The 21,646-nt window shown below is 37.7% G+C and overlaps 2 protein-coding genes across 5 annotated transcripts; one reads left to right on the top strand and one right to left on the bottom strand.

Annotated features, from left to right (window-relative positions):
• Positions 1-8,581: 8,581 nt before the first annotated feature.
• LOC107608412 (myotubularin-like protein) lies at positions 8,582-9,744 on the top strand. The gene has a single exon (XM_016310206.3). It carries the CDS (start codon positions 8,671-8,673, stop codon positions 9,361-9,363), a length of 693 nt encoding a protein of 230 aa, XP_016165692.1. The 5' UTR covers positions 8,582-8,670; the 3' UTR covers positions 9,364-9,744.
• Positions 9,745-11,564: 1,820 nt separating this feature from the next.
• Positions 11,565-21,035, bottom strand: LOC107606101 (PHD finger family protein). 4 transcript variants are annotated; one of them, XM_088493232.1, is made up of 19 exons: positions 19,331-21,029; positions 17,899-17,984; positions 17,564-17,752; positions 17,420-17,503; positions 17,165-17,248; positions 16,692-17,072; positions 16,364-16,403; positions 16,012-16,156; positions 15,624-15,862; positions 15,211-15,458; positions 14,876-15,106; positions 14,575-14,793; positions 14,430-14,483; positions 14,227-14,292; positions 13,974-14,114; positions 13,831-13,878; positions 13,212-13,271; positions 12,626-13,033; positions 11,565-12,352 (listed from the first exon to the last, which is right to left on the bottom strand). In XM_088493232.1, exons 1-19 carry the CDS (start codon positions 20,610-20,612, stop codon positions 12,215-12,217), a joined length of 4,143 nt encoding a protein of 1,380 aa, XP_088349358.1. In that variant the 5' UTR covers positions 20,613-21,029; the 3' UTR covers positions 11,565-12,214. The 4 variants fall into 4 exon arrangements, with proteins under 4 accessions (XP_088349358.1, XP_088349359.1, XP_016163562.1 ...); XM_088493233.1 differs by having other exon boundaries at positions 14,227-14,289; XM_016308076.3 differs by having other exon boundaries at positions 17,420-17,752; positions 19,331-21,035.
• Positions 21,036-21,646: the final 611 nt, after the last annotated feature.

Here is a 21,646-nt window from a genome sequence, read left to right as displayed (position 1 = left end):
TTCCAATTTCATCATGGAGAATCACTCTTGAGCTTTGCTCACTGATTTCCACTGGTATCATAGCTTCTACCCCATAGACAAGTCGGAAGGGTGTTTCTCCAGTTGCAGATTGGGGTGTCGTCCGATAAGCCCACAACACTTGGGAGAGCTCCTCTGTCCAGGCTCCTTTTGCATCTTGTAGTATTTTCTTTAGCCCTGCCAGTATGACTTTGTTGGCTGCCTCGACTTGTCCATTTGCTTGTGGGTGTTCCACCGAGGTGAACTGGTGTTTGATTTTCATACTGGCCACTAGGCTTCTGAAGGTGGAATCGGTGAACTGGGTTCCATTATCCGTGGTAATGGAGTGAGGTATCCCATACCTTGTGATGAGATTTTTGTAGAGGAACCTCCGACTTCTCTGGGCGGTGATGGTGGCCAATGGTTCTGCTTCTATCCACTTTGTGAAGTAGTCTATTCCCACAATTAAGTATTTGACTTGCCCTGGCGCCTGGGGAAAAGGACCTAACAAATTTATTCCCCATTTTGCGAAGGGCCATGGAGAAGTTATACTAATGAGCTCCTCGGGGGAAGCTACGTGGAAATTTGCATGCATTTGGCAAGGTTGGCATTTTTTCACAAATTCTGTGGCATCTTTTTGCAAGGTCGGCCAGTAGAATCCAGCTCGGATTACTTTTCTGGCTAGCGACCTGGCTCCGAGATGGTTTCCGCAGATCCCATTGTGGACCTCCTCTAGCACTTCAGTGGTCCTTGAGGTCGGTACGTACTTCAACAATGGCGTATATTTTTCACCAGAGTGTAATATTGTGCTTCCCTCCGGATTTTCTTGGCCTCTTTTTCCTTTTTGGGAAGGATGTCGAATTTTAGGTATTCGACCAGAGGATTCATCCATCCGAGATTTAGCCCGGATACCTCAAGGACATCTTGTTTGCCCTCTGCTTTTACTACAGAGGGCTCTTGGAGAGTTTCCTGGATCAGGCTTCTATTATTCCCTCCTAGCTTAGTACTCGCTAACTTGGAGAGGGCGTCTGCTCTGCTATTGAGATCCCGAGTTATATGCTTAACTTCGGTTTCAGCAAAGCGTCCGAGGTATTCCAGAGTTTTTTCAGGTATCTCTTCATGTTTGGGTCTTTGGTCTGATACTCTCCATTTATCTGGGAGGTCACCACCTGAGAGTCACTGTATATCATCACTTTTGTCGCACCGACCTCTTCTGCCAGATTCAATCCTGCAATCAGGGCTTCATATTCTGCCTGATTATTTGAAGCTGGGAATTCGAATTTGAGGAATACCTCTATTTGAGTTTCCCTTTTATCCGCCAGTATTATGCCTGCACCGCTTTCTGTTTTATTTGAGGATCCATCTACATAGAGTTCCCATGTAGTTGGCTTTTCCTCTTGGTCTCCTGCGTACTCAGCTATGAAGTCAGTGAGGCATTGGACTTTGATTGCTGTCCAAGTTTCATACTTCAAATTGAAATCGGAGAGCTCTATTGCCCATTGAACCATTCTCCCTGCAACATCCGTCTTCTGGAGGATTTGCTTCATGGGTTGGTTCGTTCGGACTCTTATTATATGTGCTTGAAAGTAAGGCCGTAGCCTTCGTGAGGCTATTACTAAGGAGTAGGCAAACTTCTCTAGTTTGTGGTACCTTAGCTCGGGGCCTTGTAGAACTTTGCTGATGAAGTAGACTGGATGCTGTCCGACCTCGTCCTCCCTTATCAGGGCTGATGCGATAGCTTTGTCTGCTACGGACAAATAAAGGACGAGATCTTCTCCGGCTAGAGGTCGGGTTAGGATTGGTGGTTGACTCAAGAACCTTTTGAACTCCTGGAATGCTTCTTCGCATTCCGGAGTCCATTTGAACTGGCATCCCTTTCTTAATAAAGAAAACAGTGGAAGGGATTTGAGTGCTGATCCTGCCAAGAACCTGGAGAGGGCTGCAAGTCGGCCATTCAATTGCTGAACCTCTCTTAAGCAAGTCGGGCTCTTCATTTCCAGGATAGCTTTACACTTATCGGGATTTGCTTCAATCCCTCTCTGTGTTAGCATAAAACCTAGGAATTTTCCAGCCTCCACTGCGAAGGCACACTTTGCGGGATTTAGCCTCATCCCGTGTAACCTTATGGTGTCGAAGACTTGCGAGAGGTCTAATAAGAGGTCGACTTCTTCCTTGGTTTTTACTAGCATGTCGTCGACGTAGACTTCCATTAAGCTCCCAAGGTGAGGGGCGAATACCTTATTCATCAGCCTTTGGTATGTGGCCTCTGTATTTTTTAATCCAAATGGCATGACCACGTAGCAAAAATTAGCTATGGGCGTGATGAATGATGTTTTCTCCTGGTCTGGCTCATACATCGGGATTTGGTTATATCCCGAGTAGGCATCCATGAACGACAAGTATTGATATCCCGAGCTAGAGTCTACTAGGGTATCAATACTCGGGAGTGGATAAGGGTCTTTGGGACATGCTTTATTTAAGTCGATGTAGTCAATACACATCCTCCAATTGCCGTTTTGCTTCTTGACTAGAACTACATTTGCTAGCCATGTTGGATATTTAACTTCTCTAATGAAGCCGGCTTCTAGGAGTGCTTGAACTTGCTCTTCCACCGCTAGGGCTCGTTCCGGGCCGAGCTTGCGCCTTTTCTGTTGTACAGGTCGGGATCCCGGATGTACCGAGAGCTTGTGGAACATGAGCTCGGGGTCTATCCCGGGCATGTCGAAAGCCTTCCAGGCGAAGAGGTCGGAATTATCTCTTAGGAGCTTAGTCAACCCTTGCTTCAGGGTCTCCCCTAGGTTGGCTCCTATGCTGGTATTCTTCCCTTCCTCTTCGCCGACCTGTATTTCTTCAGTTTTTTCTCCTGGCTGTGGTCGTAGCTCTTCTTTGGCCCTTGCACCACCGAGCTCTATGGTGTGAACCTCTTTGCCTTTTCCCCTCAGGTTCAGGCTTTCATTGTAACACTTTCTTGCCAACTTCTGGTCTTCCCGCACTGTTGCTATTCCCGCAGGTGTTGAAAATTTCATGCAAAGATGGGGCCATGGGGGGTAGACACCACTACTCCGAGTCGATTCAGGGTAGTTCTGCCGATTAGGGCATTGTATGCTGACCCTACGTCGATGACTATAAAGTCTATACTCAGAGTTTTGGATTTTTCCCCCTTTCCGAAGGTAGTGTGGAGGGGTAGAAATCCTAGTAGTTTTATTGGCGTATCGCCTAGCCCGTACAAGGTGTCAGGGTAGGCTCTTAATTCCTTTTCGTCCAGCCCTAGTTTGTCAAACACGGGCTTGAAAAGGATATCCGCCGAGCTTCCTTGATCTACTAGGGTTCTGTGGAGATGGGCATTAGCTAGGATCATAGTTATTACCACTGGATCGTCGTGTCCAGGGATTACTCCTTGCCCATCCTCTTTTGTAAATGAGATAGTGGAGAGGTCGGATGATTCATTTCCGACCTGGTATACTCGCTTGAGGTGTCTTTTGCGAGCGGACTTGGTGAGTCCCCCTCCCGCGAATCCGCCTGAGATCATATGTATATGTCTCTCCAGAGTCTGCGGTGGTAGGTCTCTTCTATCCGCATCGTCTCGCTTTCTCTTCCCATGATTGTCCGACCTTTCTATGAGATATCTGTCAAGTCGGCCTTCTCTGACTAGCTTTTCTATCACATTTTTAAGGTCGTAACAGTCATTTGTCGAGTGACCATATATTTTATGGTACTCACAGTAGTCGCTGCGACTCCCCCCTTTTTTATTTTTAATGGGTCTGGGAGGTGGCAGCTTTTCAGTATTACAAATTTCTCTGTATACGTCCACTATAGAAACCTTTAGAGGAGTATAAGAGTGATATTTCTTGGGCCTGTCAGGACCGAAGTCTTCTTTCTTCTTGGGCTCCCTTTCTCTCTCTTTTATTGAGGGAAGGTGCCCAAGTCGCCAGCTCGACTCTCTCAGCCTGGCATTTTCCTCCATGTTGATGTACTTTTCAGCTCTTTCTTGCACATCACTCAGGGAGGTGGGGTGCCTTTTTGATATGGACTGTGAGAAGGAACCTTCCCTAAGTCCATTTACTAGCCCCATAATGATTGCCTCGGTGGGCAGGTCTTGAATCTCTAAGCATGCTTTGTTGAACCTTTCCGTATAATCTCGTAGAGGTTTTCCGACCTCCTACTTTATTCCCAGGAGACTCGGTGCATGCTTTACTTTATCTTTCTGAATGGAGAACCTCATCAGAAACTTCCTCGAGAGGTCTTCGAAGCTGGTGACCGACCTTGGAGGGAGACTATCGAACCACTTCATCGCTGCTTTCGATAAGGTGATCGGAAAAGCTTTGCAGCGCGTTGCATCAGAAGCATCAGCCATATACATCCGACTTTTAAAGTTGCTTAGATGATGCTTTGGATCGGTGGTTCTGTCATAGAGGTCCATATCGGGGCTTTTAAAGTTTTTTGGAACTTTTGCCCTCATTATGTTCTCACTGAAAGGGTCCTCCCCTCCCGGGGGCGACTCTTCTCGATCTTCACGGGAGTTTCGACCTCTGAGGGAGGATTCTAACTTTAAGAGTTTTTTCTCTAACTCTTTTCGTCGATCCATCTCCTTCTTAGGTGCTTTTCTATCTCCCTTTGTCGCTCCCGTTCCTGTTCCAGCTCTTCCAAGCGACTTTGGTGGACATGGACTAGCCCCATTAGTTCAGTTGCGTGGGGTGGTCCATCCTTTTCTGACTCACGCCCCTCCGAGGAATTTGTCTTCGGATTTTTAAATCCAGAGGTTTCTTCCCTGTGTTGGTCGTTGGTTTCCTGGTGAAGGGTCAGGTCTGCGTCGTGGTTTCCGGTATCCAGATTCTCTTGTTCGAAATCTGATGCCACATGACCGTCTTCCTGTGACATGTCCGCCTTTACTGATTGATCTCTCGGGTCCCCGGCAACGGCGCCAATGTTACGATGGGTAACCGGAGATTATTGGGTTGGATTCGTTTGGCTGGCCCAATCGTTGGAATGAGGGAGTATCCAAGCGGATTGATGCTCCAAGGCCCCGTCCGACTTCGGTATGAGAGAATGGGGGGTGGTACCTGCAAAGACACTCCGATGCCAAAGTCAGCAAAGGGAGCAAAACAGGTCTAGAGAGTATTGGGCTTAGTGATACATGAGAAGTGTCAGTGTATTTATAGTGGTGAACCCATAACCACCGTTGGTGTAGTTTCGTTATTCATGGGGAATAACCGTCCATTTATCTTAGGGAGGTTGAGATATGGCTCCAGGAAGTGGGTAGAGAGATTTTAGGGGTAGTTACTCATTTGAATGGGTGTTTATCTGCCAGCTAATCTTCGTCCCGACTTCTTTAGAGCAAGTCGTGGTAGGAACCGACTTCGTGGGGGTGAAGGTCGGTATAGAGCGAGGCTTAATCCTTTGGATTGGGCCTTTCGTTTGGACCTGAGCCTTATCATTCGGCAAGGATATGAACACTACTCTTAACATAACAGACTTTTAAATGAAGTTCAAATTTGCGACGAACTAGTTTTTAGTCTACCAAACTAAAAAATATCGACGTAAAAAAAATGAGTGAACAATTCAATTTTAGAGTGAGTATGAGTTATATGCGTGGCGAAGAAAGAAGAGAATGGTGACATTGTGGACCCACTCCACAAAACACGCTCGCTGGATTACTACACTTTGACTCCGCTATTTCAAGTCAAAATCAATTGTGACAAGATTTTGGTTGCTTGCATCAAACCATGTTAACTCTTTTTTTTTTTTTCACACATCAAAGATGGTAAAGTTTTTTATATTCTCTTATTGTCGATACATATAGATCTATTTTTTTATTTAATAAATATAAAATTAGTCAAAAAAATAAATAAATTAACCTGTTTTATTTTTTTTCTTCTTTTTCAAATAGAGTAAATATAGGTTAGTAATAATGATGATAAACAAATAAAGGGACATATATATAAAGACAAACACATTGGTCAAGCCATATCTTTCGTTATAGTTTAGGGCAATTCACTCGATGTAATGTACATTATAATAATAATTATAATAATGTCTTCCCTGGATTATTAGCTTATTGGTGAACGTGGTTCTCCTCATAATAAGTGTTAGCACTAATAATATTATTGTCTTTGACTCATCATGCAAACAAAATTCAATAATTGCTTGTGGAAAAAAAATTCAAAAATTTTGTTGCAGTACGAATTATCTCAAATTTTTGTTGAAATTTTCCAACTTGATAATTATTGTAATATTGAGTCCAAGGATAAACACAAGCTGTTATTATCCTCGGTCCATTGCAAGGAAATTTCTATGATAAATTGTTGATAATGATAGAAAAAAAGGTATTTGAGATTACTTAGTCAGCAAAATAATAATATATGCATTATCATATTAGTTTGAATATTTTTTACGTCAATAACAAAACACCATTAAGTAATAATAAGTAATTACTACCTTGAAGTGGAGACATTGATAAGGAGGGGGACAAAGGGTTGGTCAGCCTATGATTTTACCACTATAGTAGTGTGTGTACTTTACTACCATTATCAATGAATAATGTTTAGATAAATACGACTCCTCATTTTTTATTACACTTACAATTAAAAAGTTACTAGAATTTATAGAATTAAGTAATACAGTTTAAATAAAATCAGTTAATTTATTTTGTTATAAATATAGTTGGTTATTTTAATATATATTTTAATAATTAAAATTTTAAATAATTTATTATTTAAATTATATATTATATAAATATATATAGTTAGTCGTATTATAATGCACAATTATCTGTTATTTTTTATTCTGAAAAATTTAAATTTTAAATTTTTTGTTATTTTCAAAGACTATATTTTATATTAAATTTTTTAACATCAAAAGTCTCGGTAATGATTCTTTATATGTTAATAAGTAAAAGAATGATTTTTAATAAATTTTTAAAAATCGTTTATTATTCTATTTTAAATTCATAAGTTTATAAAAATATAGATTTTCTGAAATTTAAACTAAAACACAAAATTGGTTATTCGTTTCGATTTTTTTAATATTTTATTTGAATTCAAATGAAAATATTTTTTTAATGATATTTATGTTTTAAAGTTAAAACTTAAAAATAGTAAATGTCATAATCTGTACCATTACTAAATCAAATTAAACTGATTCGATTTACTATATATGGATTATTAGTAGTAAATCAAATTAGGTTAATTCAATTTACTAACATCTACTCAATTCTTTTATAAACTGAATTAGGTCAATTCGATTTATATAAATATGTGTATAGAACTTTGACATAATTTTTGTTTTAAAAATTTTATGTAATTTTGAGATACTTTTGATTTAGTTATATATTTTATTTTTATTTTTATTTTTATTAAGATAACGTTCTATAATTAAATACACGTATAAAAATATTTTATATTAACCGGACATTAAATTCAATAAAAACACTAAAAATAATAAAAGCTTAGTATATTTAGTGTAATGTGGTCCTTGGGGTGTCCTGGTCCTGAACGTTTGATGCCTGTTCCCAATCTTCAATGAGACTCCTTCCTTGCAATCATCTCTTCTATTCTATTTATTTTGTCTTCTTCTTTATAATAATTTCTCCTTTCTTTACTCTTAAAAGGGAGACCAAGTAAAAGTCCACACTACACACCAATGTATATAACTAAAGATGGTAATATATGTCATTATTTTAATTAAATGTTTTAAATTTAAATTTCAAAAAATGAACAAAAAAAAGTGAACACTCTTACTTCTTTCATAAAATCTCAGGAAAATAAAATATGATTAGGAAATAAGATGGAAGTTTAAGTATAACAAAATAACAACAAGTAAACATTTTTATAGATTTTTTTTTTTATTTCTTACATTTATATTTTCTTCTTTATATCTGTCTTTTCTTGTTTTTTTTTTCTCCATGAAAATTACAAAGAAAATATTGTTAGCTAAAAATGTTAATTTTCTATAATTTTTCAGGTCTACATGATTAAGTTATTTTGATAATTAGATTTTTCTATATTTAAGAATTGATAAGAAAAGTTTTAGTTGAAAAAAGAAAAAAAAATTAATTTAATTATTAAAATAATTTGTTCACCTAGGTAATGCTAGGTAGAAAAAAAAAACAGTCAGAACTTGCCTTATTTAGCATTAATTAATTATCATAATAATTAATGAATAATAAATAAGGCAAGTTATGACTGTTTTTGGCTAATTTTTTTTGTTACCAAATATTTCCGTTATTTTTTTTTCTATTATATAAAGGAAAAGTATAGGGTACCAACATATTATCTGCCAACTTCTGCCAACTCTTATTTATAATTGTATTTCATGAAAGTGTATTCGTGGATGTGTCTAATAATTAATATATTTTAAATACATATATAAAGAGACACATCTAGAAAATATATTTATAAAGACACTTCTATTAAACACAGCTATAAAAAAGACATTTTTATTAGACACATCCACGAACACACTTCCATAAAACACAATTATAAATAAGAGTTAGCAGAAGTTGGCAGATATGTTGTTGGTAACGTAGCGGAACCGTTATATAAAAGGAATTTGAACAAAGGTTGTGTGTATTAATATTGATAAAAAGAGAAAGGAAGATTACAAAGTTTGAGAAAGCTTCTCTACTCTCTCACTTTGATATCTTCACTCTTTCTTCTCTTTTCTTCTCTACCCACCATGGGTGGTGGTGAAAACCACCGTTACCACCACCACAAGAAGATGAACATGAACCCCCATGATCAAGAAAGGAACACATTCCTTCCAATGCTATGTTCAAGACCTTCCATCAAAGACGTGTCTCTCCCAAGATGGAAGAACAACCCTCCATCATCATCATCTTCTTCTTCTTCTTCTTCAAACGAGCCTTTGTCACCAAGAATTGGTTGCATGGGTCAAGTGAAGAGAAACAACAAGATTGCAGGCTTCCCAACTTCTTCATCAATCTCACACAGACTCATCACCACCACAACCACTTCATCTTCTTCACCTTCACCGGTTTTCATCAAATACACAAAACTCAAGAGCATCTTCATCACTCCCAAACACTTTCTCAACACTCCCACAAGAACAAGAACTACTACTCCTACTCCTACTGTTATTAAGCATCATCAAAGGGTAGTTGGAAAGAGTAGTGGCTATGGGGTTAATAGTGAAAGTGAGAAGAAGAATCTTGGTTGTTCATCATCTTCATATTCTATAGTAAGCATTGATGAGATGGATCCTCCATTGCCAGTGCAGATAAAGAAGGAGAAGGAGAAGGTGGGAGAAGATAAAGATAGTCTTTGGAAAAGGAGAAAATCAGGTTCACTCCAAAGCTTGCAGCTTCAACAACACCATCCAATCATTCCTCTTCACCCTACAACTCTTTGATTTGATTTCTTTTCATGGGATTACTTCTTTTCTTTCTTCTATGTGGAATCTTCACATAAAAGTCAAAAGATTATGTAAGACAGATCCAGAGTTTTTTTTTTTTTTTTTTTTGGGTGGAGGAGTTGAATTTCTTTGTTATTTTTTTCTTAATTTTTAAAATTATCATTACTTACCTCAGATAGGATGTAAATTGATTTCTTTCTTTTTTTATTTTTTTTTTCAGTTTCCAATTTGAAGTGTTGCTTGGTAATGGTAATGGTTCCATAATTTTTGTGGGATATGTGAGGGATCATGTTAGTGTGTCAAAGATCTAGGCTTGTATATTTACCAAAAATATGAAAGCAAAAAAAAAAAAAAAAGAAACTGAGACTTCATTTGTAAGGGTTACAAGGTTTTTTTTTTTCTTTGTAATTAAGAAAAATTAGGGAGGAAAAATATTGGCTTTGTGCTTATCAAAATGAGCTAGCAAAGGAAATGGTCAAATAACGTTACCATATATAAACAAACAATTATGTACATTACAAAAATGGACGGCCATTTTTGTTTGAAATTAGTTAGAAAATAGCACTATTTTCTCCGTTCATTTTATTTGGAATTATCTTTTTTTGTGGGTGGTACATTGTTAAAAGGTGAAAACTCAGGTGAAGTCGACTTCACGTGAAGTTGATACTGAGAGCCGTTAGATGATTTGACTGATTTGACTGAATTTTCATCTAACGGCTCTCAGGTATCAACTTCACGTGAAGTCGACTACACCTGAGTTTCCACCTTGTTAGAATGAGTAATTAGTTAGTAAATAATATATAATACTCTCTCTAGTCTCTATTTACTTCTATTTGTACCAAAAGATGAACTTTTTTCTTTATCTATCATTGTGACGTTTTAATAAACAAGTGTTTTGTCAAACTAATTGATGATGACATAATTGAAGGGATTAATGCAAATAGTTGAAGGCTCCAATTCTAAAATTATTTTGTGAAGCTGCAGAGAACAGTTCCATGTTCAACCAAAGTCTTGTGTGTGTTCAAGTCAACAACATCATGCCATAAATAACAATATGAACAACATGTAATATTTAGTAGACCAAAATATGAACAAATTTCAAATAAATATGTCAAAGTTTAGAAACAGTATAGATCTAATCAACTATTGGAATAATATGTTTAGATGCATTAATTTAATGATTAAATAATCATTCAGTTGACATAGCCAAAAACAAGAAAACAACCATAAGAAATATTAGGGATTATTGTGAAAGAAACTGTTGGCTCAAGTTGAAAATATAGGATCAAACTAACTACTTTTAGAATAATTTGTTCCAATTTGTTTTACTTACATCACAGCAGCAACAGACATGTTACAAGAAGGAAGGAATTCACCATCTTTACTGTAGTATTAAATTAGTCCTTCTAAATTCATAAATGATACAAGAATTGGAAGCATCTCAGAGCAAACGAAAGCAACCCATGTGGCCTCTTCATAAAGTCATAACATTCACATTAGAGAACAGAAAGAGGATAACTTATTACAATAATACATATGGCTACATTATAAAACTCATTACAATAATACCATTCAAATTAAATTAGATAACTAAATGTTGAAGGGGAAAGTTTGGTTGACACCACAATCTTCCCAATATTAGATACTAATATTATTATTATTATTTCTTAATGTAAGCAATTAATTTCAACCAACCGTACAACACTTTCAAGTGAACAATTTGGAACTGACTGTCAAATAATTGTGGGGAGAAGATGTGGTCCACTGAAAAGTGCAGCCAAGTTAACAAGAAATTTCAGTATACCAGCCGACAAGGCATTAACATGTTAGGTGAGGCTACCTTGATTTAAGATTATGAGAATGCGTGGGATTTTAGCCGTAAAATTAGAACTTTAGGTGAGACTATTACTGCTACTACTACTAGGTGCAGATGAATGCTAGGCCTTTAATTCTATTAACATATAAATTGCAGATAATTAATTGTAAGTGTAACAGGGTTTGCATGCCGTGTACCTTGACATATTACTCTTCCAAACTTTGAAGCACTTATTTCTACTAACATTGCTTAAAATCACAAGCTCGATGTCTCGTATTTTCCGTGCAAAATCGACTACTAGCCTACAAACATTTAGTGGATGCATACACTGACCAAAAGAAATAAGAAAACAGGTAGCAAAAAAGGCGGAGAAAAACAAGGATTATCAACAGCAAAAAATGAAACTGGATCAATTATAAACTACATCAAAATAACAGGAAATTCAGTTAGAATATTACAGCTGACAATCAGGCATTAATACTAAACTACTAACAATAGAAATACAGTATAAGACAGACTACTAAAGAAGGAAGAAAAAAATAATCAGATGGAATGTTACATAATTTATACGCCTGGTATATCTGATTGCTAAGCACAATCCCTGTCAGAATTAATTCGACTGTCACAATATGTACACCAAACTTTACAGAAAAAACAGGTGATGCTCCTGGATCGCTACAAGGCGGCATGCTTCTGTTCTGTCCTCCCTCAATTTTCAATAAAAACCAAATGAGAATACATGCCCTAATCTAAAACATGTAGTAAATGCAAGACATGGCTCACCCCACTGTACAGTTTTACTCTCATAATGAATGTACAACAATGCAAGCAAAACTTCCATCCTACCAGAGCAGAATGCTACGTTCTGCAACAATGCAGTGTCCAGGGCTGACCCCACAATTTTGCCACACTCATATATCCAGATGCAAATGGCTTTGGCACCAAATACGGTGGATGTCAGCCACAAGGGCAAATGCCCAACCAGGCTGTGAAGCAATACTTTCACCGGTAATTTTCCACTGGTTGACTAGCTTAAACATTCTCCTTACACTGCTTATCATTTGACAGACAATCAGCAGGAACATATGCATATCCTTTCGGTAACCTTAAATTCTTCATAGACGCTTCGTCAGACGTCATAACGAGCTCTTTTCCAAATGTGTCGGCATGCTGTAAAATTCCAAATGAACATTAAGAGTTGTCCCGTTAAAGGTGAAAACTCAGGTACAGTCGACTTTACGTGAAGTTGATAGCTGAGAGCCATTAGATGAAAATTTAGTCAAATCAGTCAAATCATCTAACGGCTCTCGGTTATCAACTTCACGTAAAATCAACTGCACCTGAATTTCCATCCCCCCCCCCCCCCCGCGGCTAAATCCTGCGGAAAAACTAAATAATCCAAGGAGAAAAATAAGCAAGACAGTGAAACAGGACATTGCACACCTTTCTAGATTTGGATCTCAATCCGCCACTCTCATCTGAAACATTGCGTGCCACGGCATAAGCTCTTCGAGGAATCTGCTTGCCAGAAAATTGAACCCTATCTGGGATCTTGTGATTATAGCGGCTTTGTGAGGTTGAGCAGTCATCATCCAATTTGGGATCAGTGTCCATGGATACAGCAGCTCTCAGACGGTGCTTATCTGAAACTGAACTGTCCACAGTTATGTCATCAGATCTTTGGATTGCTTCACTGCATGATCTGTATCCCTCTGTGTTTCCTCTAAGGGATGTTGTAGCTGATTCTGAACTACCATCCGGAAGGATGAAAGGGCTATGAACAAGCACAGACCTAGCAACATGATCTCTTTTGAAGGCAAGTATGTCATGCGAGCAAAGAACCAATTCACGCTGTAGTTCACAAGACCAGAAGTCAACCATCAAAATGACTATACAACAAAACCCCACCATACAAATATATACCATAAAAATGCCATGCTGCCATGGAAATGCAACAAAAAGAAACAATGTCAATAATGCAGTAGCCAATAGTGGAAAACCACTAGGGCCAGACTCAGTAATAAGATACCTTTAATTTTTCACGTTTGACAATCCTCTCACAGAGGAGACGTAATCTCTCCAGTTCAACCTGTATGAAACATTCAGAAAGAATACAGTTATATGATAACATTAAAAGGAAGCCACATCCGCTACAATTAGTAATATACATGAGAACACTTGATCGTGTAACCATCATAGATATCCCTTTACATGCACTTCATCTATAATATAAAGTCAATGTAGGTATACATCGTTCGAAGTCTTAAGACATAGTTTATCCCATTATAATATTACAACGCTAGAGAAGTTTAAAGCTCAGGGAATGAACGGATAAAATATTTTAAACTATGTAAACATCATTATTCATAAACATGGCATTTTTGATCAGGAAAAAATAGCATGATATTTCCAACAATAAATTGTTACACAGGACACCTATGTCATCTTGGTTACACTAATCCTGTACAGAGTGATTGATAATTTTCACAAATTGTAAGACTATATGTGGATTAAATATGAATAAAGACTTCCTTTATCCAAGGGACATTAACACAACTTCATATTTTTAATGGTGTTGGCATATTTTATTATTAGGCCCAACAACTAAAAAGGACACGAGTAAAAGAAAGTGAAGAGAGAAGCCTCACCCGGATTTGCTTCATACTTTTAAGCTCTTCGATTCCATGTTTTTCAGACTGAACAAATGAAGGAGACATAAGAATATAGGATATTTTATGCCAGACCAAGAAAAAGGACATTGTACAACTAAATAGTAAATACAAAACCAAACCTTTGCCTTTTGCTCCAAACTGTGCTTTTCACAGTAAGCCTTGTGTTGTGGTTTGCCACTAGTAGTCCTCACAATCATGTAATAACCAGCACTTCTAGCACATGATGGATGGAATGAGGTTTGACAATGGCCATAGCAACACTGCATTAACATTTGAAAAGGAAATAAAAAAGACTGATAAACACTAATTCCAGAAGACAGCAAATTCATGGAACAAATGGGAGAGGAAAATAACCCCCTTTATTATCATTACCTTCATACAAACACCATGCTTGCGGTGGCAAATGCAACATTTGTCAACTCCCTTCAGCGCAGACTGCTGAAATTTGACGGCATAAGAGTTAAGTGACTAAGAGAGATATTGAATACTCCTGAAGCTGTTTCTTCTAATAGTTAAAATATAAAATGGAAAAAAAAAAAAAAAAAGTTAACTGATGGTTCAATCAAAGAATATACCATTCCTTCAACTGGATTTATTTGGCCTCTTCTGAATGTTGACTCGAAAACCCACTGGTATAGGTAGAAAATATGAAGCAGTCAACATTTAAGCAAAAAGGCAGTAGAAGGACGACAACATTCCCAAAGAAAAAAGAAAATAAACCTCAGCACAGAAGGCATGAATCCATTGACCATCAGAAGATTTCCTAAAAGCTCCAGTAGTACCACCGCAAAGGGCACATTCTGCAACAAAATAAGGCTTCTCCCAGAAATTGATAGCAGATGTTGCACAGCTTTTAGATGTTACATCTTCACATAATTCACAGTACCATGGGCCAGTAGTTTCTTTCACACTACGATAACAGTCCAAATGCACTGCAACCTGCAACAGGGAAAAACAACTAAGGGACATGGATACAAACAATTAAGTACCAGAAAAGGGATCAATGCAGAAGAATGAAAACCTTGCAACCAGAGCAGACAAGGATGGGATTAAACAAAGTCTCAGATCGTCTGCAGATATCACATGATTTAGATTGCTCCTTAGAATATTCTGAGGTTGGCAAGCTGAAATCAGAATATTTCTCTGATGACGTTCTTGTCACAGCTACTGTTGAAAGTGTCTCTTTAGCTCTTGGCATTGGCTGAGAACCAGCACCATTCCTCCCACTTAAAGCATCCAACTTCAACAAATTCTGTAAATAAGAACTAGTATATATGACCTCCTGCTGTCAATAAGAACAAGCACAAGTACTGCTTGCTTGATATGGAAGTTGAGAAAGGCACAAGTATATATGACCTCTTGTTGCATAGATTCATCTAGAGAGTCTTTTCGGAAGGAAGAAACCCGAGAAGATGCCGCAGCAGCAGCAGTTGCAGCAGCCAGAACAGCTTGGGCTTCCTTGTGCTTTCTTTCTTTCCTACCTAGCTTTTTTGCCTCCCTAAGATCACGCAGATATCGATTAACAATCACAGAGTCCCACCTTCGCTGATGCGCTGCATCAATCTCCTGCGGCAACCTCTTTGCCACATTGGAGATTAAGTTATCTGCATATGCAAAACCAAGCAAATTAAACATATCATGAGTTTACTTAAAATTTAAATAAAAAAAATGTTGCCAAGCCCAGAAGGAGGAAGGGTACCCAAACAAATGATATTTGACAATTTAAAGGGAAAAGAAAAAAAAAAGAATAGGCAAAAACTGAGGCAGACCAGTAAACTTCTTTCTTGCAACTGCATTCCGCAATAATCTATGCTGTAAAAATAGAAGTTCCCCCTCCACTTCATCTTCTGGAGAAGATTCCAAAAGTTCCATTTTTCCAGAGCTATGCAACTGCTCCATATTTCCTTCATCAGGCTTGGAAATACCAGTGCACATTAATTCCCCATTATGAATCTGTAGCAACTTCTCAATGGATGGGTGAATGTAGCTAGAGCTGGCTTCCACCTTTCTGCATTGAAATCATGAGCCACACTTTTTAAACAAGAAACCCAACTTACTAGAATCAAATAGAAGATAAAAGATTGCCTACTAACACACAATTAGACAGAAAAAAGTACATGCAGAAAATAACAAAAATAGCCACTTCGAAAAGCTCACATGGAACCACAATCAAGAAGTTTCACAGCAGAATAGAGAGGACAGTAGCGATCAGAAAACATAGAAGCATTCTGCGAATAAAGCTTGGACATTTCTTCTGAAACACATTCAGATAAGTTGGTTTTGTGTGGTTTATCTTCATTCCCTGCATATCATAACCATACATTAAGACTAGCTATTATAGGAATGAAATAACTTGGCAAGTAACACTATTGCAGCTAAAATCAAATCAAGATCCTTCAAAGTATGTCTATCATTGAATATACAGCCATAATACAAGCATTTCTGGGTAGAAATTACAAGCAATTAACTCTTAAATTCTTAAAATGGCAGGTTAAAGATGAAGCCAGACCTTGAACTTTCGATAACATATCCTCAGGCTTGGTTAAGTCCTGCAGATATTGTAAACAGAAACATAAACATAAGTTATGCTGTTTTTCAACTTTGGATTGTGACAAAAAAAAAAACATGGCTATGCGAGGTCCTCAGATATAATGCAGAGATGTGAGATGTACTTGAACATTTTTACGGCAGTCTATCTCATACAACATTTCAAAACAACTCTAGTCAGTAAATTTTACAAACAACAATAAAAGACCTCTAAATGATCCAGAATTGTGCTTCACTGTAAAATTAATTATTAAAGAAGACAATTTGGAACATCTAGAAGATAAAATTACCACCACAGTAGCATCTGGAGACCCTCCATTAGAACTTCCTGGATTTTCATGGTCTAACTGATCAGCTCTGAACTTGTCTTTTGACATCCCATTCTCACTAGTAACCCCCTCGGATGAACATATCACTTTATTATCCTTCAAAATCCTAATGTTGCTGACAGTTCTCCTCCTTGGAGGTACTGACTTAACAGCAACAGGATCCAACGAACCTGAATCAGATGTTGGAAGAGCAACAGAACCTTCTGCAGCTCCACTTTCATCCTTGGAAGGAATCGGTGGTTTGAATTTGACTTTTAAACCTTTGTGAAATGCAGTAGTGTATACATGAGCTTTCAGCCAATTGACGATTTTGTCAACCACATCAGGGTCCATATAAGCTTCCTGCAAGAAGGTTTAGCACAAAAAGATAAGAATAATAAATATAAAGAACTAATCATTTCAACAAAATGGCCAGTATTAAATCAGAGTAATACATTAATATTTGCAATTAATGAATCTGGTGAAATGCCAATCTCCATTGCTACATCCTTTGCATCAACTTTTCCCCGGTCTATCAACTGCAAGGAGTGAATTTAGACTTTCAACAAGAATAAAAATAAGATTAAAATCTGAAACAAATTAACAAATTATCAGGTTCATAACAGATACAATCAACATATAACAGAATTTTAAGAAAATGATAGGTTCATCTGTTTCAAACGGATACAACCAAAATATAATAGATATACCTTCTTTAAAATAAGTGCAAAACTGGTGGAGTCAGATGCAACACCATTCTCAATCGTCCTCCCTACCATTCCAACATTATGTTGCTGCACAGCACCACATCCAGACAGGTCACGGGCAATTAACCTACAATCAGACAGTCCTACATCTTGCAGTCCATTGTGGTTCAACTTATTGGGACTACCACATCCAATTTTCAACTTGTGTTCGCTATTTACTGGAAGGCCATTAGCTTCAAAAAAAGTATTGCCAATAGAAAGGGAGTCTCCTAATGGCAAGATGCCCCTATTATCTTGTAAATCTGAGTGTTTCAAGCAAAAAGCCCGCAACTCAACCTGCAATGAACAACATAAAACGACAATTGATGATCAATATCCAAAACACTAAAGTTGAAACATTTATGATTAAGGAAAGGTCTCTAGCCATCTTTTTCCATTAGGGAAAGGGGATTCAGTGTCCAGAAAAGATAGATATTACTCACATTATCATCTCCATACTTTGCGCACACCTCCATCCTATGTCGAGCTTCCCTTGCACATAACGGATGGAAAGAAGTCTTGCAGGTTCCTGAGACACCATCCAGAAGGAAATAGTCAGAACCTAAAAGAATTTGGCAAGAACTTACAGAGAACAAGCTAGTTGTTAATACCAGCACCCAGAAAAAGTAATATATCAATCACAATGAGCCCCACAGGCCACAATCAAAAGAATTCTACTTAGAAACATGGTATCGGTAGCAGCAGCGAATCAAATTATCGATAGTACCACAAAATCATAACCAAACATAACAGTTGGAAATAAACATATTCAACTTTAAAAATAAACAACTAATTAAAGAGGAATGCTGCAGCATATGGTATCATGGCTCAGAAATGCTATGATGACGTTGACAGTACTTAATTCCAATACGAAATCCTATATTATTAAAACATAAGAAGCACCTATATTTGATTGTTAAAATATATTTTAAAAAGGCTAACACTCAGACGTTAACAACAGCACCATTAGTTGGCTCCTAGAGCTTACATAATATCACCTTGTTGCTTTCTGTGGAGGAATGATGTCACAAATGCAGTGATTCACTCATTGATACTTGTCACTCATTCAATAGAATCAAAACAGAACAATCATTACATACACTCTTCGTCTGAAAAATCAAAATGGCAACCATGCTATCCTGCTATGTCAAAGGTAAATACAAACAAGGTAGGAAAAATCTGAGTCCTCTAAACAATTATAAAATAAACGTAAATTGGCTACATTCAATATTTTAATCTTTTGAGAGTAGATGCAGTGGAAATTCTGCAAAGACAACCTTTGACTTTCCTCAAGAAGCGGAAAGAAATGTTTAAGACCAAGGTTCAACAGATCACATTGCAACACAAACATATACTTAAAACGTAAAAGTTATTTTCTGCCCAAATAGGCAAAACATTATTATAATGCGAACTATAGTGTAACAAAAGGACACCTCAGCAAGAGAAGCAAAACCTGGCAATTTAAATACCCAGAAGCAGTGTTAAAATCCCCAGCCTCTTAAAGCTCTACTCTAACTAAAATTGCTGGGTAATTGAAAAGAGAAACAAATATCATTCGCAATAATATTAAGTTCATCAGTGCTCGGCCACCAACCATCAACAAGAAAACATCAAATTAACATCAATGTGGTCAGATTCTCCTTAATTTATGTTGCAAAGGATATTTGAACCGAAAAGTGCCAAATATACAACTACTCGCATTGACATTAACATTATACGTAATTACGGATACATATAGACATAAATAATAAATGATTATATACAATTATTATTATTGATCATACTGTAACTGGCCTAAGAAACATAAGTTGTACACTACAAAATGGTAAAAATAAATAAAATATAACAGAAAATGATAAAAAGGAAAAAGCATACCATGGCTACAACGAACACATGCACCCCACTTCAGTTTGCAAATATTACACACTAATTTTCTCCGGGTTTCCTTTATTGACCCGACGTTCATAACAGGCTCCATCTTCTTCAAATCATCTACATAAACCTCGGGCATCCACAGACAACAAAACAAGTGCACAAACTGCACAGACTCAACGTCTTCCACAGTGCTATCAACTGGTTTCAAAGCACCACCTTTATTCGGGCAAAGCACACAAGGATTCACCGACCCCTCGACACCTCGCTTTAGCTTACACCACGAGCACAACCAAGACTCATCCACGCCATCTTGCACACCATAGCACTTCTGATGAACTGCCATTTTACAAGAGGCACAAACAACCAAACGGTTCAAATCTCTGCCTGTCTCCCCCATGCCACAATAATGACAAAAGGGTTCATCCCCATCACGAGGAATGGTCATTTGAACTTTCTGCAAATCAGCATCCCCACTCAAAAGCTTCCTTTTCTTTGTAGGGCGCTCAGAAGTCAAAGAAACCTTACTCCTACAACCTAATAGCCACTCTAAACTAACACACGAGACATTTTTTCCATCATCCTGAGGCAAATCGTTTTCGGCAGCGGCATTGTCAATTGACTCCACTCCCAATGTACATTCCTCACTTCCCAAGTCTTCCTCAACCTTTTTATCATCCTCGCCACTATCTAAGTCCAGTTTTATTGCATCTTTCTTGTCATCCTCACTACTATTAACTACTATATCGAGTCTCGGAGAATTCCCCAAAACCGGAATCGAGAAACACTGACGAGAACATAACCTAGACAGCGAAGAAAGCTCCACTAAGGTATCGATATCACTCAATGATAAGTCCCTAAAATACTCCTCAGTCTCGTCCCAAATGTTGAAAGCACGTGCCTTCTCGCTCGCCCTAGATGATTTCTTCTTCTTCTTCTCGCCCCCGGACCGAACCTTCTTGTGCCGCCGACGGTTATCCCCATGGCGGTTCAACAAACTAGATAACCCACTTGGCAGAGTAACCACCCCAGAAGTGGACGCTTCTTCTTCATAAGGGGAACGTTCGCTCAGCGCCTTCCTTGCCTGAGAAAAGTAGTCAATTTCGTACACGGCAGAATCCTCAGAGGTTCCCGGCAATTCCGCCGGAGAATCCACCGGTGACGGCCTCGCCTCGGCGGAATCTCCCCGTTGTTGAGCCCCAGAAGCCGCCATGTCCTTCCTCCGTTGACATCGGCCAGAACTGGTCATCGCCGGCAACAACAACGTGCACAATAGCCAGAACATTCCATCATAGAAATTGAAACCCTATCGTAAGAAATTAAGTTAGGGTTCAGTGCGGAACCTACCGCGCAGCGTTGCAGAAGAACCAATCGAGATTCGTTCGGTGACTCAAGAGGGAAAGACGGACGAACGAACGGAGATTGAAGACCAAGAGGATAAGGGCCGTTTTCTAGGGTTAGGGTTCAATTTTTTGTTCGGATCCGTTTTTTAAGAGTTTGTAATTTTTAGTATTTTTTTCTGTGCAGTTCGATTTCGTTTTCGTGGGGGCGTGGGGCTAGAGAGAGAGAAGGAGGAGAGAGAATATTAAAAAGGTTGTAGAAGAGAGAGAAAGATTCGCGTTTTTTCTTAGGCACTGTTTTGCATTTGCCGAGAGAGAGAGAGAGAGGTTCCTTCTTTTTGAAGATATTTTATTTTTTATACGGAAACAAGAGGAGTATCTATACGGTGTTGTGACGCTATACGATACGATTGAGCGTGCCAGAGAGCAAGGTACACGTGGCACTGTGACGTTGAAAGAGAGCAAACGTGCATCTCACCCGCTACCTACTGTTATCAGTTGGATAGAGATAGGAGCATTGAAGGAGTGAAAATGAAAAGAAAAAATAACGCGTTTTTTTTTGTTTATCGAAGAAAGTATTTCATTAATGTAATGAAATGAAAATAACGGTTCACTAAAGATTACACACAGGGGTAAATTCGGAAAAGATTTAACAAAGACTATAGTTCAGTTTGGATAAATAATTTTATTAATTTTTTTTTATAAAATAGTTTAAATAATAAATGATTATATTAAAGATAATTTATAAATAAATTATTTTGTTTTTAGGTTTTTAACTCTAAAAGTATTTTTTATAAAAATATGTTAAAAAGTAATAGTATTATAAGAGAAGTTATTTTTTTAACTTTTCTATAAACTCTTGAATAACTTCTTAGAAAGCTATAATTTTGTTTTAAAAATTGCACCAGACATTAATACTTAGGGCTGCACACAGATCGGATCGGATCGGATATAGCCTAAAATTCTATTCGATCCGCAT

Source organism: Arachis ipaensis, chromosome B7 (genome assembly GCF_059453495.1).
Source record: "Arachis ipaensis isolate K30076 ecotype BB chromosome B7, ASM5945349v1, whole genome shotgun sequence".
Lineage (NCBI taxonomy): Eukaryota > Viridiplantae > Streptophyta > Magnoliopsida > Fabales > Fabaceae > Arachis > Arachis ipaensis.
This window is presented reverse-complemented; position numbering and strand designations above follow the sequence as displayed.

Coding starts and splice junctions, on each gene's coding strand:
- LOC107608412 (XM_016310206.3), top strand. CDS start 8,671: ATGGGTGGTGGTGAAAACCACCGTTACCACCACCACAAGAAGATGAAC.
- LOC107606101 (XM_016308076.3), bottom strand. CDS start 20,612: ATGTTCTGGCTATTGTGCACGTTGTTGTTGCCGGCGATGACCAGTTCT. Junction 14,484..14,574: donor TTCATGCCTTCTGTGCTGAG/GTTTATTTTCTT, acceptor TACCTATACCAG/TGGGTTTTCGAGTCAACATT. Junction 14,293..14,429: donor TAAATCCAGTTGAAGGAATG/GTATATTCTTTG, acceptor GTCAAATTTCAG/CAGTCTGCGCTGAAGGGAGT.